We start from the raw sequence: 14,642 nt of genomic DNA on the forward strand, positions 1-14,642 counted from the left end.
AAAAAAAAAAAAAAGGCTAGTTTGGTTTGGGCCAGATGTTCCAGCCCTGCTGCTACTAACATTTCAGTCTTTCTCTGTTGCGGGCACTGTCCTGTGTCTTACAGGATGGCTGGGCTCCACCTCCTAGATGCTGGCAGCACCAGACCTCCAACTGTGACAATCAGAAATGTCTCCAACATCACCAGTTGCTCCCTGGGGGGCAAAAGTGGCACTGGTCGAAAACCACGGGGTTAGGGTGTTTGAGATTAAGGTGACTAGGAAGAACAAGGCAGAGCCAAAGAATCACTCTTCCTAGAGACCACTGCGGTTGCTACAGATGAGAATTGCTGCTCAGTGCACAGGAAAACCTTCTAGATTACAGAATGGAGCTCTACCAGGGCACAAAGAAATGATCTTGTTTTATGGAAGTGACAGCTCTCTAGACTGAAGGAGAGCGTAAGCAGTCAGGGGAGGGGACACAGGTCAGCTCCCACTCCTATCTTAAAATGTTACCTATTCAATTTTTGAATAGGTGAGACATTCACATGGTTCAAGATTAGACATAAATACAGGTATATACAGACAAGTGTTTCCCAATTCAAGATTCGCACCACCCAATTCTCCCTGGAGGCAGCCAATGTTACCGGTGTTTGTGTGTGTTCCCAGACATATTTCATAAAAGAGTTTGTATTTAAATAAATGCTTCTTCTTAGATCAAAGTATCTCTGAGTCATTACCATACTTGTGTTTACAAAGTCATAAAAGTCATCTTTCCTTGTAATGTGGTCGGGGGCTGGCATTATTCCCTCTTACTCCATCACTGTCTACTTCCACTGATAGGGAAACTGGCTGGGACACTAAAATTAAATGAACTCAGGAAAAAACTAGGGAACCTTGGTCAAAGACACTGGATCCTAGTCTGCCATTCTGAGGGCTGCCATCAAGTGTGCTGGTCATGTGGAAATCAGGTAGAGAGACGGATGGTTGGGGTGTTGGGGCCAATGGCAGGCAGCCTCTCTATCCAAGGCAGTGTGAAGCGGTCATCAAACCGAATCTCCACGGGGTGGGGGTGCTCCAGTGGGCAGGCCCAGGATGGAAGGAGAAGTGGAAGAGGGAGGGCAAGAGGCCTGGAATGCCCACCTTGAGTGGAACTTTAAGAGAGGAAGAAATGCAAATGGCGGCAGTAACAAATGCGCGGGTCAGTCCATGCCCAGCCGATGGGGAAACTATGATCAATGCTAATGAACAAGTCCCACAACTGGGACATCCCATGGCCAGAGAGTTCAATCATCTCCCTGACAGAGAACCACAAGGTGACCTGGGATAAGTCAGTGAATCACTCTGACATCTCTTTGTTTTGGAAGAGTGGGGGAGGGGTGGGCAATTTCTTTACATACAAAACAGAGAAACCTCCCTTCTCCAGCATCAGTATTTTCCCTGAGTTTAGGACATTCTTAAGGTGAAGTGATGGCCTGCCTTCTGGGACCTTTGAAATTTCTCACCTTATAAAAAAATTTTTTTTAAAAAGGTCTTCCTCAAATTTGTGTAGCTCTATCAGTAGTCGTATATTTCCAGAGTCGTAGTTACTCTGGAAACTTTCGGGTCAGCCTTCATTGTGATTTGTACTATTATTTCTCCACATCACTAATCTCCCAACCAACGTTGTGGTTCTTTACGGCCTGGAACTGCCTGTCCAACATGGCAGCCATTGGCCGCATGTGCTTATCCATCTTGAAATTTAACTAAAATTAAAAATTCATTCCTCAGACAAACCAGACACAGATTCCAAAGCTCAAGAGCCACAGGCAGGCATGTTCCTAATGTATTAGGGCAGGTGTCAGGACATGTCCATCACTGCAGAAAGTTCTAACTTACAGCGCTGGCCGAGAGCACAAAACCCACGCCCCTCAAACTAGCCCTCAAGGCTGCCTGTCCCTTAGAGCCAGCCCACACCCCCCAAATCTCCTGTATTTCCCCTAAACACCAACTCTTAGCTTTGTCCAGACCAGGCTCTCCACTTCCTCCAACAAAGCGCGCTCAGTCTGGCCTCTGTGCCTGTGTCATCGGATTCCCCACCCCCAGAACCAATCAATGCGCAGTCCCCGAAGGAGTGGGATTTTCCGCCGAGCCAGAAAGCAACGAGGCATCCATAAAATTCGTATCCCAGCAAAATCCTCTGGCTAATGAATGAGTTCAAGAAAAGGCCTTTTCCCCAGAAGACTGTAATGAGCTTTGGGCTCGTCAGCACTTGCTAGCGGATTATGCGAAATGCCACTTGCTTTGGCACTTAATACCAATTTGAGTCATTCTGTAATTTTTTCATGTGGGTCTTTTTTACCTTAAACCAACCCTATGGTCATAGAGGGCAGGGACCAGGTCCCACGTGCCTTGCTTTGGCATCTTCTGCTCTTCCTACCTCACGCCTTTCCTCCAACAGTGGCGAGGCTGCAGACTGGCCCTCGTGGGAAGGTCAGACGTGATGGGCCGTGTGCTGCTTTACACAGAGTGTACGTCTGAAAAAGTCTGAACCAGTTGCCAACCTTTAAACCTCGGGAGATGCCCCATCAGAGTACACATTCTAGTTTCTCAAACTGAGAAACTAGACAGTCTGGGCGAGCACTCATGCTTGGCTCTACTGGATGGTGCCGAGGGCCACCGGCCCATTTAAGAAAGACGTACTCTCCTGCTGACCCCTTCCCTGGGGTTGTCCCCTCCTGTCCCCTGCGAGGCCTCTGCAGGCACTTGCGTTGACAACCCTGTTGGGAGACACTCCATAAATGAGCTAAGGATGGAAATAGTACACTTTGTAAACACAGCCACGCGGCCCTCAGCGCCCGCCTTCACGGGCACCAGGCTTGCTGGAAGCAGGTCAAGTCGAAGTTCTTATTTCGGCTGTGAGCTCAAGACAGGAGCCTCGCCCACTGATTTTAGCGATTCTCCTTCGGCTATTGAGAACGGATCGTGGATTAGGGAAACGGTCAGTGGAAAGAACAGAAAGTAGCCAGCTTCCGCAATCACGCGCAGATAATCAAGACTCAGAGGAGCGCGCTGTCCCGGGAGCCCTGAGTGTTCCCTACAAACGTGTGGAAATCCCGGTCCTCGTGATGCTGAGTGCGGCTGGCCATGGTCCAGAGAAACTGGGGCTCGGCAGAGGAAGCCCAAGCCTCCTTGTTAACTTTAACCCACAGTGATCTCTGCTCCTTTGAACCCTTTATTACAGACTATGGGGTTCTAAAGTTGTTTTCATGTCTTGTCCCTCCCACTCAACTGTAAGGTCATATAAACTCCTTTGATACCCCTCCCCTGTCCAGTACACAAGGTCAGGATGTCGTCCACAAGGACTCCCTTCAGTCAGAGGCAAAAACCCAATGGGTCATCAAAGCTTCTCATGAAAAAGGTGTATCCCTCGTCAGGCCTCCTGGACTGGGAAAGCAAGGCAACTTCAAGTATTTGCATAAGGGACAATTCTTAATGAAATCCAAGGTGGCCTTGAGGACACTCGGCTAGTCTATTAGTTACCTTCCCGGTTGTCTGTCATTTGCATATTGGCCCAGCACAAACCTCACGTCTTCACGAAGGTCATGGGTCAAAAATATGAAGCTACACATGGTCAACTCGGGCACCATGCTGGTTGAGACAAGGAGAAGGAAGCAAAACCGCCTTTTGCTGGAAACGTTAGTCTGACCAGGTACAAGCCCACCACTGATAATACTCAGTCCCTACTTCTCCACTGTGTCTGACCCACAAGAATGCTCCTGGTGCCCTTAAATCAAAATTCATTAAATGTGAGAATTCTCTTTATCTGTGACTAATTTAAGGACTCTCTCATAATAGAAAATGTAGTTAATTTGACGTAAACTGGATCAACAGGTCTTGCTATCCACGAAGGAGTAAAATGCAAACGGGAAAGTTAAGATAGAGAACCACCCTTCGATACACAAACCTCCTACTCCCAAGACGGAAGGAGGGCAAGGACTTTTAGAAATAAAATGCACAGTCCATTTAAAAGCAGGAGCAGGGGTGCCTGAGAAGGCAGACGCCCCTGTAATGCGTCTGCACATACGCCTCCTTGCCAGGAGCGAGGAAGTTACCAAAGTCAAAGAGCGACAAGGTGAGATACCCTGGGGAAAGGCTGGTAGGGGATTTTTGTGAAATGGGCTTAAGATACAGAATCTGAGGGGCACCTGGGTGGCTCAGTGGGTTAAAGCCTCTGCCTTTGGCTCAGGTCATGGTCCCAGGGTCCTGGGATCAAGCCCTGCATCAGGCTCTCTGCTCAGTGGGGAGCCTGCTTCCCCCCACCCCCCGCCTGCCTCGCTGCCTCCTTGTGATCTCTCTCTCTATCAAATAAATAAATAAGATACAGAATGTGAGAGGCTTAGAAAGGGATGGGACAGAATTTCACGATCCATTTTTTTTTTTTTCTTCCAAAATAAAAAGGGAAAAATGTGTAAAATTTTGGAGGGAAGTAGCAAGTCTATGAGAAGATTCTTGTAGGGGGGTATGCCTGGGTGGCTAAGTTCATTAAGCATCTGCCTTCAGTTCAGGTCATGATCCCAGGGTCTTGAATCAAGCCCCACACGGGACTCCCCGCTCAGTACGGAGCCTGCTTCTCCCTCTGCTGATGCCCCTCCCCCTGCGTGAGCTCTCTCTCCCTCTCTCTCCAAAAAATAAAATCTTAGAAAAAATGATTCACACACCGGACAGAACACACTGTCCACATAAGGGCCTTCTTCTTAGGAATAAGAAGAGTTTTCGAATAACTCCCTCCTGTCAATTTTTTATAGGACAGTAACTACAATAAGCAGAAACATGCCCCCCACCCCCGCAAAGATGTCCCTGTCGTAATCATTACAAGCCACAAAATGTTATATGGCGAGGCGGAGTTCAAGCTGCCAAAGAAATCAAGGTTGCTAACCAGCTGATTTTAAAAACTAAGGGATGCTTCTGGATTATCTAGAAGGGCTCCAGGTTATCACAGGCATCCTTCAAAGCATCAGAGCCATACAGCCTGTAAAATATTCAGCTGGTCTCTGCAGGCTTTGGAACTGGAAGGGAATCCTGAGATAGGCAATGCAGGCAGTCTGGAGAAGCTGGAGAAGGCAAGGAAACAGACTGTCTCCTAGAACCTCCAGGAATGACTGCAGCCCTGTAGACACCCGGATCCCAGCCCAAGACCCGTGTCAGCCTCGGGACTACAGGATGCTGCATCTGTGTCATCGGAACCATGGAAAGTATAGTAGTTTTGGAGAGCAACAAGAAACTAAGGCAGTAACTTACACGCAACGCTTTACAGGGAGAGAAGGCCTAGGAGAGATTAACATTCCAGGCAATGAAAGTGTTCCCTCTCTCTGAGCGGAAGAAAGAAAACAAAACTGTCACTCACTTTTTTATAAGTTTTTTCTTCATTCTGTTTTCCGGGTGCGGCATCTCCATTTTCAGCAGCAGACGACATCTGTAAGAGCAAAATGGACCCCTGTGAATTTCCAACTCTACCCTGCACTACCACTGGCTAAGAATATTGTTAAGTGGAGAATCCAGCTTGGTTCATTATGTTTTTCTGTCTTTTGCTGCTGTTTCCAAGAAATGAAGAGATTTCTCAGAATAAAAAAAAAAAAAAAAATCTGTGTCCCTCAATCTTTCTGAAAGAAATCTTTACCTCTAAGTCATTTTGGTTGTACACTGTACTGGCTCCCATGTGCTCTCATAAAGGCGGGATGGAAGTCTCAGCCCACATCATGGGTACAAGTTTCTTCCTATAAAGTCTTTTAAAAAAAAAATCAACAACGAACTTTCTTCTTTTTTTTTTTTTTTAGAATCCTCCTTCTCTTTTCCAACTTTAAAGATTTTATTTATTTATTTGACAGGCAGAGATCACAAGTACGTGGAGAGGCAGGCAGAGAGAGAGGAGGAAGCAGGCTCTCTGCTGAGCAGAGAGCCCGAAGCGGGGCTCGATCCCAGGACCCTGGGATCATGACCTGAGCTGAAGGCAGAGGCTTTAACCCACTGAGCCATCCAGGTGCCCCAACAATGAACTTTCTTCTAATTAAAGATGCTTCCTTTAGCATTTGGAAAGTACCAAAAAATATAAATCATAACAAAAGAAGTACTCAATTCTACTGTCCTTGGGTAACTCCACGCTTCACATTTGGGCAAATTTATTTCCACCTTTTGTTCCATGCACTACTCTACTAAAAGTATTAGGATCCCATCTCAACCCTGTAGTTGTCAATGAACATCGATATAATGTGCCTTCTATCACTTGATTATCAGCATCTCATTGTTAAGAATACTGATTTTTTTTCTAGTTGCAAGAGAAACCATTGTGTGAACACAACTATGTATTAATAAGTCAGTTAATAATGCTAATGTTAGTACAGAACACTACATCTGAAACTAATGATGTATACTATGTTGGCTAATTGATTTAAATTTTAAAAAATAATGCTAATATTAAAGGATGGGGAGGTGGCACAAGGGATTTGCTTCTACAAATGATACAACAGTTATTATTTTGTGCTTTTTTTGTCTAGTGTCAGCGTTTTCTTAGATTTCTAGAATTATAAGGTCATTAGAAAAACATATTCTTTCCAAGAAACAATTTTCTTCTCAAGAATATACCCATTCATACTATTATCAGTGACTGGGAGCTCATTTCATTTCATGTTCAGCCGTATTATTTTAATCATCTTTGCTAATTTCATAAGTGAATGAAAGTATCTCTTGGTACTAATGTGCACTTCTAAAAATTACTGGCGGTAACTAACATGGCCGGCATGTCTTTTTTGAGCTCCTGTTTCTTCTGAGTTTTCTATTACTATTTCCATTTATCTATAGGGCTCTTCGTGTTTTAGTTACTGAGTTTTACCTATTATGTTACTATTACTAGTGCTTTTCTTACTGATTTTTATGTCTCGAGGTAACTAATCAGTCTGCAACCACCTTATTCATGTTTTCCACGCTGCTGTCTTTCATAAAGATGACACAGCATAGTTCTACATTTTTCATACTCGACACTATTGATTACCTTTGTGATTTCTTCCAGTGTTTTATAGCAAATATTTTTTTCCCGTTGGGATGTATCAGATTTTCAGACACGTTCCTTTCCCCTCTTAATGCTAAGGTTTTTGCACTTGACTATGAATTCACCTGAATTTTTAAAGCCAGTTACATATACTGCAAACAAGGATAACTACATAATCAGGGAACCATGACCTTTAAGGGTCTTTAAGGTTTTTATGTTTGTTTGTTTTTGAGAAAGAGAGCGAGAGAGCACAAGCAAAAGGAGCACAGGGAAAGGCAGACTCTCAAGCAGGCTCTGGTGGAGCCCCATGTGAGGCTCAGTCCCATAACCCCGAGATCATGACCTGAGTGGAAACCAAGAGTTAGAGGCTCAACTGACTGAGCACTCAGGTGCCCCAAGGGTATCATCTTAAGGTGCACAAAGCTCGTTCATTACACCAAGGACAGGTAACTTCCGAGTTTCTTGTAAGACTTTGAAGCACATGTTATTTTGTTTCAACTTCTTTAAGAAGAGAATTTTTTTAACTGAAGTATCATCGACACAATGTTACATTAGTTTTAGGGGTGCAGCACTGTGATTTGACAAGTCTGTAGGTTCTGCTGTGTTCACTGCCAGTGCAGCTACCAGCTGTCACCAAAGAACACTGTCCCAGGGCGCCTGGGTGGCTCAGTGGGTTAAGCCACTGCCTTCAGCTAAGGTCATGATCTCAGGGTCCTGGGATCGAGTCCCACATTGGGCTCTCTGCTCAGCAGGGAGCCTGCTTCCTCCTCTCTCTCTCTCTGCCTGCCTTTCTGCCTACTTGTGATTTCTCTCTGTCAAATAAATAAATAAAATCTTAAACAAACAAACAAACAAACAAACACTGTCCCAGCACTGCTGACTTTATTCCTCATGCTGTGCCCTCTACACCGAGACTTACCCCGTCACCGGAAGCCCGTGTCTCCCGCTCCCCTTCACCCACTTTACCCACCACACCCCCAGCCCTTCCCCTCTGGCAAGCAGCAGCTTCTTCTCTGCATTCATGGGTCGGCTTCTGCTTTTCTTTATTCATCTGTTTTTTATTCTCCATCGAGGGGGAAGTCATTCGGAGCTTGTCTTTCTCTGACTGACTGATTTCACTTTGCATAATGCCCTCTAGGTCCAGCCGTGGTGTCACGAATGGCAACATCTCATCCTTTCTTACGGCCAAGTAAGAGTGTATGTGTGTGTGTGTGTGTGTGCGCGTGCGCGCGTGCTTACGTGTATACCACATCTACCTTATCCATTCAGCTATTGATGAACACTTGGGTTGCAGAAAAACATTTTAAATCTTGGGATTTTAATAGTTATGGTGTGTGTAAATCTAAGAATTTGCTAGCCATTTTGGTGTGCCTGGGTGGCTCCACTAGTTAAGCATCTGACTCTTGACCTTGGCTCAGGTCATGAACCTCGGGCTCCTGAGAACAAGCCCCACGCTGGGCTTGGAGCTGGTCACAGAGTCTGCTTAAGATTCTCTCCCTCTCCCTCTGCCCCACCCCCACTGTGAACACATGTGATCTTTAAAAATAAAAAAAAAGAATTTGCCAGCCATTTCCCTGCACTGGAACTCAATGACTGCCATGAGCTTGACAGGACTAAGAGCCATCGAAGAAAATTAAAGAATGGAACATGTAAACCTCACCAGACCCATTACTCCCTGCCCATCAAAGCATTCTCTTAGCTAAATTAACATTTCCATTTGTGTCCATATAACTAGCTGAGTTATAATCTGTCCATTATAGTACAGACAGGTTCTACCTGCTATAGCTTCCCACACTTTATCTGCTTAATATATTTTAAAAATAACTGATCTTCTAGTTTCTTATATTTTGGTGAGGTTTGAATACTGTATTAGTGGAATTATAAAATCTGAAGGGTCTAGTAATAACAGGTTCAGTATGAAAAACCAAACCTGACTGTGCCTCTGCAAAAGCTCCAATTACACCATTACTTTAAGAGTATCTAGGTAAATGGGGTGCCTGGGTGGCTCAGTTGGTTAAGTACCGGACTCTTCATTTCAGCTTAGGCCACGATTTCAGGGTCCTGGGCTTGAGCCCTGTGTCGGGCTCTGTGCTTGGTGTGGAGTCTGCTTGAGGATGCTCTCTCTCCCTCTCCCTCTGCCCCCTCCCTGTTCACTCTCTTTCTCTCTGCAAACTAAATAAATCTTTAAAAAAAGAATATATAGGTATTTATCTGATAACAGATCCCTGAATAGGCCAAGATCTGGATAACCATAAAAGTTATCAAAGAAATAAAAAACGTAATTGATTTGCCTACTCACAATTCTCAACTTCTAGATGTCAAACTAGATTGTGAACAAATTAAAAGGCAAGCAACAGGTGGAAATACTGGCAACGAACATAGCAGAAGTTAACCCTAAAGCATGAAAGCTTGTCTGAACTGCGCAGAGCCTGTCACTCGTCTAAGGGCATCACTCCTACAGATCTCACTTTTCTCGTGTCAGCTTCAATCTTTCACTCTACTTCATTCCCATCAGGGTTCCACCGTTTCTTGCCCCTTAAAAAATTCTTCCACCTTTTATTGATTCCACTTCCCCCTCATTTCCTTATTCCTCTCAAGCCCTGATTCCACTTCACATATTCTCTCTTTAATGCTCTTTAATCGGCGGTTTGCTCTCACCGCTACCCTGAAAACCTACCCCTTCGAAATCACCAATGACTTCCGTGTTGCCAAATCCAATGGCTAATTCTATACCCCTATTGTGCCTGACCTATCAGATTATTGATAAAGATGATCACTCCCCCTTCCCTGACTGATTTCCTTCATGTGGCTTCTAGAGCCCAATAGTCCCTTGTTTCTTACCCACACCCTCCCTGTACCTCCTTGATCACTTCACAGTCTCTTCAGATGGTTCCTCCTAATGTTGGAGTGTCTAAGACTGACTTCTTGGTTCTCGTCTCTATCCATACCCTCTCTGGAATTCCCAATTACCACCCAGATCTCTCTTCTGAGCTCCAGACTTGCATAACCAATGGTCTTCTTGGTATCTTTACTTGGAGAGCTAACATAACAGACACCTCAAATTTTGCAATTCTAAAACCCTATTCCTGATGTTCTTTTCCAAACTTCCTTCACTTGGACCTTCCCCATCTCACTTAATGGCATCTCCAACATCTTGCTTCTCAGGTCCCAAATACCAGAGTCTTCTTTCTCTATCTCTCTCTGTTTTTTGTTTGTTTGTTTAAGATTTTATTCATTCATTTTAGAGAGAGACAGAGAGAGAGAGAGAGCACAAGCAGGAGGAGAGGCAGAGGGAGAGGGAGAAGCAGACTCCCTGCCAAGATGGGAGCTCAACATGGAGTTTGATCCCAGGACCCGGAAATCATGACCTGAACTGAAGGCAGATGCTTAATCATCTGAGCCATCCAGGTGCCCCAAGTCTTCCTTCTCGTACACCATAGTCAACAGGTCAGCACAGCCATTGAAAGATGTCCAGAATCCAGTCACCTGTCACCACTCCTGCTGTGCGTTCCTGGGCAGGGCCACCATCTTGTTATGTGTGAGATATCCTTCATGGCCTCCCAACGGGGCTTGCCCTCTGATAATCTACTCTCTGCTAGAGTAGTCTATCATTAAACCTAATCAGATCATGCCACTTTGCCCTTAAGACCCCACAGTGGTTTCCCTTGACACCCAAAGTCAAAGCCAAAGTCTTACAGTGGTTGACGTGGCCCGGCATGATTTTCCAATCCTCTTCCTATTCCTCTTCTGGCCTCAGCACCTCTGAGCTCACCCCCTTGCCTGTCCTTCAGACACTCTGCTGTTTCTCAAAGACACCAGAATGCAGCTAAATTAAGGCATTCTGCCTGAGCTATTCCCACTGCCTAAACAATCCTCCCTAGCCAGACACCTGCTTATCTCCTTCAGGTCTTGGCTCAAAGGTCAACTTCTATCTGATGCTTAGCCTGATGGTCCTATTTTATTTTTTTTTATTTATTTTTTTTTTATTTTTTAATTTTTTTATAAACATATATTTTTATCCCCAGGGGTACAGGTCTGTGAATCACCAGGTTTACACACTTCACAGCACTCACCAAATCACATACCCTCCCCAATGTCCATAAGTGACTCTTAATCTCACAAAACAAACTGAGGGTTGCCGGGGGGAGGGGGTTTGGGAGAAGGGGGTGGGATTATGGACATTGGGGAGGGTATAAACTACAACTTATATGGTACTTCCCTGCCCCTATTTCCTCTGAACTCTCCTTACTCTTACTTTTTTCCTTCCTCCCCTCCCCCCCCCCCCTTTTTTTTTTTAAGATTTTATTTATTTATTTGACAGACAGAGATCACAAGTAGGCAGAGAGGCAGCAGAGACAGAGAGAGGAGGAAGCAGGCTCCCCGCTGAGCAGAGAGCCCAATGCAGGGCTCCATCCCAGGACCCTGAGATCACGACCTGAGCCACAGGTAGAGGTTTAAGCCACTGAGCCACCCAGGCGGCCCCTTCCCTCCCTTTTTAATAAATGTATGACTGTTCATTATTTTTCAGTCACTTTAAAATTTAAAAGTAATGTTTAAATTAAAAAAAATGTTTTCTTCCCTAAGTAAAACAAATCCAGCTACCCACAAAGAGTAATTGTTAATATGTGGCTCTTCTACCATTTGATCTTTTTCAAATGTGTGTTTTATTTTTTAACAAAACTGGGATCAGCCATTATATGCAAACTTGTACTTGCCCTCTCCACTTTGTCATAAACATTTTTCTGCATCACTAAATATTAATTAGAAAAAATGTCTAACATCTAAATAATTCTATCATGAAAATGCATCACATTTTGGTACTTATTAGTGGGCACACAGGATGCTTCCTGCTTTTCTTTTATGAATAAAACTATATTCTGTGTTCTTACATTTCTAACAGCAAGTCTAAAACAGCCGCCAGAGAATCTTATAATAATGTCTACTGGGTAAAATACACCTACTTTAGATCTCTATCAGCCACAAGTGTTTTCACTTAAAATCACAGAAAACACTTGGCCCACTCTGGGCAAAAATACAATTTTATTTTGCGTTTGTATGATTCATGGTAAGGACAGACATCTTTGTCATGTTTCTTTGGTTCTTTGTATCTTGTGAAGAGATACAAGAGCTAGATACATAGCTAGAGCTATGAAGCTCTAGCCCATTTCTCTACTAGGGTATGCTTATGTCTCCAACGTAGTAGGTACCAAGGATAGTAAGAGTTGGCTTTTCTTTAACCAACTGTGGCATAGATGCAACAGAATGGAGATTTCCCTAATGAATGCCGTGTCAGGCTTTCACTTTAAGACTTGGAAGCTTCGAAAACCAAAAAACTTCAACAGCAACTCTGAACCGTGCTTGGAAAAACCACCTTAGTGAGGGGGCGGCTCACTGGCAGGAATGCAGGACTTAGGATGAGATGGTCTCTCTCTCTCTCTCTCTTTTTTGTTTTCTTTACTCCGTAGGGCATCCCTGAATAGGCAGCAGGGAAAAGGAGGAGAGAAACAGGCAAACTACCATTCTTTAAAAAACAATTCCCTTGAAGCAGCACAAAATAGACAATAATGCTAATAATGATAAAGGGACACCAGGAAATGTTGCCTGAATTGTGTTTCCTAGGCTGATGTTTCACTAGGGTCCTGTGGACCTATCACCGGGACGGCTGTGCAGGGGAGGCAAACGAGACGCCAGGGAATGTTCTAGTAAACTGCAAACGGCCATTTGAAAGGGACACCGTGGTAATTACTGTTTGTTCTTAGAATTACTGTATCCCCGTACCAGTCAAGGTACATCATGTATAACTACAGGAGCTGAGAGAACTATGTTTTAGAAAGATTATATACAATTATATACATTTCTCTATGTGTATGCAAGGCAGGAGGAAAAGAAATTCACAGAACAACGGGTGATTATCTGCGGATGATGAGGTTATAAATGTCTTGGGTTTTCGTTTTTATATTTTGCCATGTTCTCCAAGGATTCTGCAGTGAACGCTCTACATTTGACAATAAGGAAAACACTAATGCTGTTCAAAACCTGAACCGCACGTAGTACTCAACAGCAGAAACCACATCTCCTGGGTTCTGGTTTGCCCCCCGAGGCAAGCTGACATTCACAAAATTTCCTATGTTTCTATTTGCTTGTCATCTGTTTTAAATTTGATAATGTCAAAGTTAAAGGTCATGAACTAGAATTTAGATTATTTGTAAATAAATATAAAATAAAAGGGGCAAGAGCTCAACAGTGAGTCAATTGGAATAATTACAAATGTAGACTGTGTTTCCTTACCTTTGTAAATAAAATGGCAAGTCATCTGTAGTCAGTCATGATGGGGGACCTATTCATTGTTGAAACGGTTTTCCTTCCCAAGTTCCTGTTAAAACAGAAATTCCTGGTTATTACTTATTCACCTCTCTACCCCCGCTCCCCAAACCCATCAGAGCTGCCTACAGGGATAATACAATGCAGCCAGTTGAAGCTGAAATAAAGAGAGGACCTAATGCTAAAAATGGAGCCAGAAAGGTATTAGAAGAAAATACAGGGGAATACACATGTAATTTCAGGCTGGCTGTCCTACTAAATAAGACAGTAAATCCATAACCGCTAAAGGAACAATGAGCAAATTTGACCCTATAAAAATTAAAAATGTCTACATGACAAGATGCCATAAATAGAGCCAAAAAAATGAACAATAGTTTGCAGCTCAAACGACAGGAGATGATACAAATTGATTATAAAAGATTCTAAAGAAACAAGACAAACCACATAGTATAAAAATAAGCAGAGGACATGAACTGGAAATATATATCATCAATAAGCCTGTGAAAAGGATAAGCCCCATTAGCGGTAAGGGAACAGGAATTAAAATGACTGAGATGCTATTATCTGCCCATCAGGTTGGCAAACGTTTCAAAGATGGTGGACATCCAAGGCTGATAAATAGGATAATAAGCAGATACGTTTCCTACACCACTGGAATGACGCTTTAGCCTTTTAATAGAAAGGACTGTAACAACGGTCCTTCAACTGTTAATGTACTTACCAAGTTTGGCTCAAATTCTAAGATTCTTTCCCAGAGAAATACAAGTACTAGAACTTTAAAGACATGTGGGTAAGGGTGTTTATTCCTGCTTGGCTTATGATAATATGACTAGAATTCTATCATATTCTCCTACATTTCTTTCTGGTTTTTTGTCTTAACATTTCCATAACAATGCTGGCCAGTGTATAACGTATGTCTAACAGTGTCCTTGTGAAATGTATTCTTTGTTTTTAGAAGTATCTTTTCTTTACTTGTAATTTAATAATTTCACTTTTGGGTTCCATTGTGGTTGACATACACCACTTCTGTTTTCCATTTTTTAAGATTTTATTTATTTGCCAGAGAGAAAAAGAGAAAGAGCACAAGCAGGAAAAGCAACTGGCAAAGGGAGAAGCAGGCTCCCTGCTGAGCTGGGAGCCCAATGTGGGACTCAGTCCCAGGACCCTGGGATCATGACCTGAGCCAAAGGCAGATGCTTAACCAAGGGACCCACCCAGGCGCCCCTCTGTTTTCCTTTTATCTGCATATACTTGGTATTTGCAAATAATGCATATCCTTGTCCATTTAACTGTTTTAGTTGTCATTTTGCTTTATCTGTGT

General features: G+C 43.6%; 1 protein-coding gene across 4 annotated transcripts in view; it reads right to left on the reverse strand.

Moving 5' to 3' along the window:
* PIP5K1B (phosphatidylinositol-4-phosphate 5-kinase type 1 beta) overlaps positions 1–14,642 on the reverse strand; it is a 290,745-nt gene that overhangs the window by 166,050 nt on the left and 110,053 nt on the right. For all 4 annotated transcript variants that reach the window (XM_059411911.1, XM_059411909.1, XM_059411910.1 and 1 more), the window contains 2 exons: positions 13,289–13,373; positions 5,363–5,431 (listed from right to left, as the gene is read on the reverse strand). In XM_059411911.1, coding sequence (XP_059267894.1) covers positions 5,363–5,431 — 69 coding nt within the window. In that variant the 5' untranslated portion in view covers positions 13,289–13,373. The remainder of the gene's footprint in view (positions 1–5,362; positions 5,432–13,288; positions 13,374–14,642) is intronic.

The sequence above is a fragment of the Mustela nigripes genome, chromosome 9 (assembly GCF_022355385.1).
Source record: "Mustela nigripes isolate SB6536 chromosome 9, MUSNIG.SB6536, whole genome shotgun sequence".
Lineage (NCBI taxonomy): Eukaryota > Metazoa > Chordata > Mammalia > Carnivora > Mustelidae > Mustela > Mustela nigripes.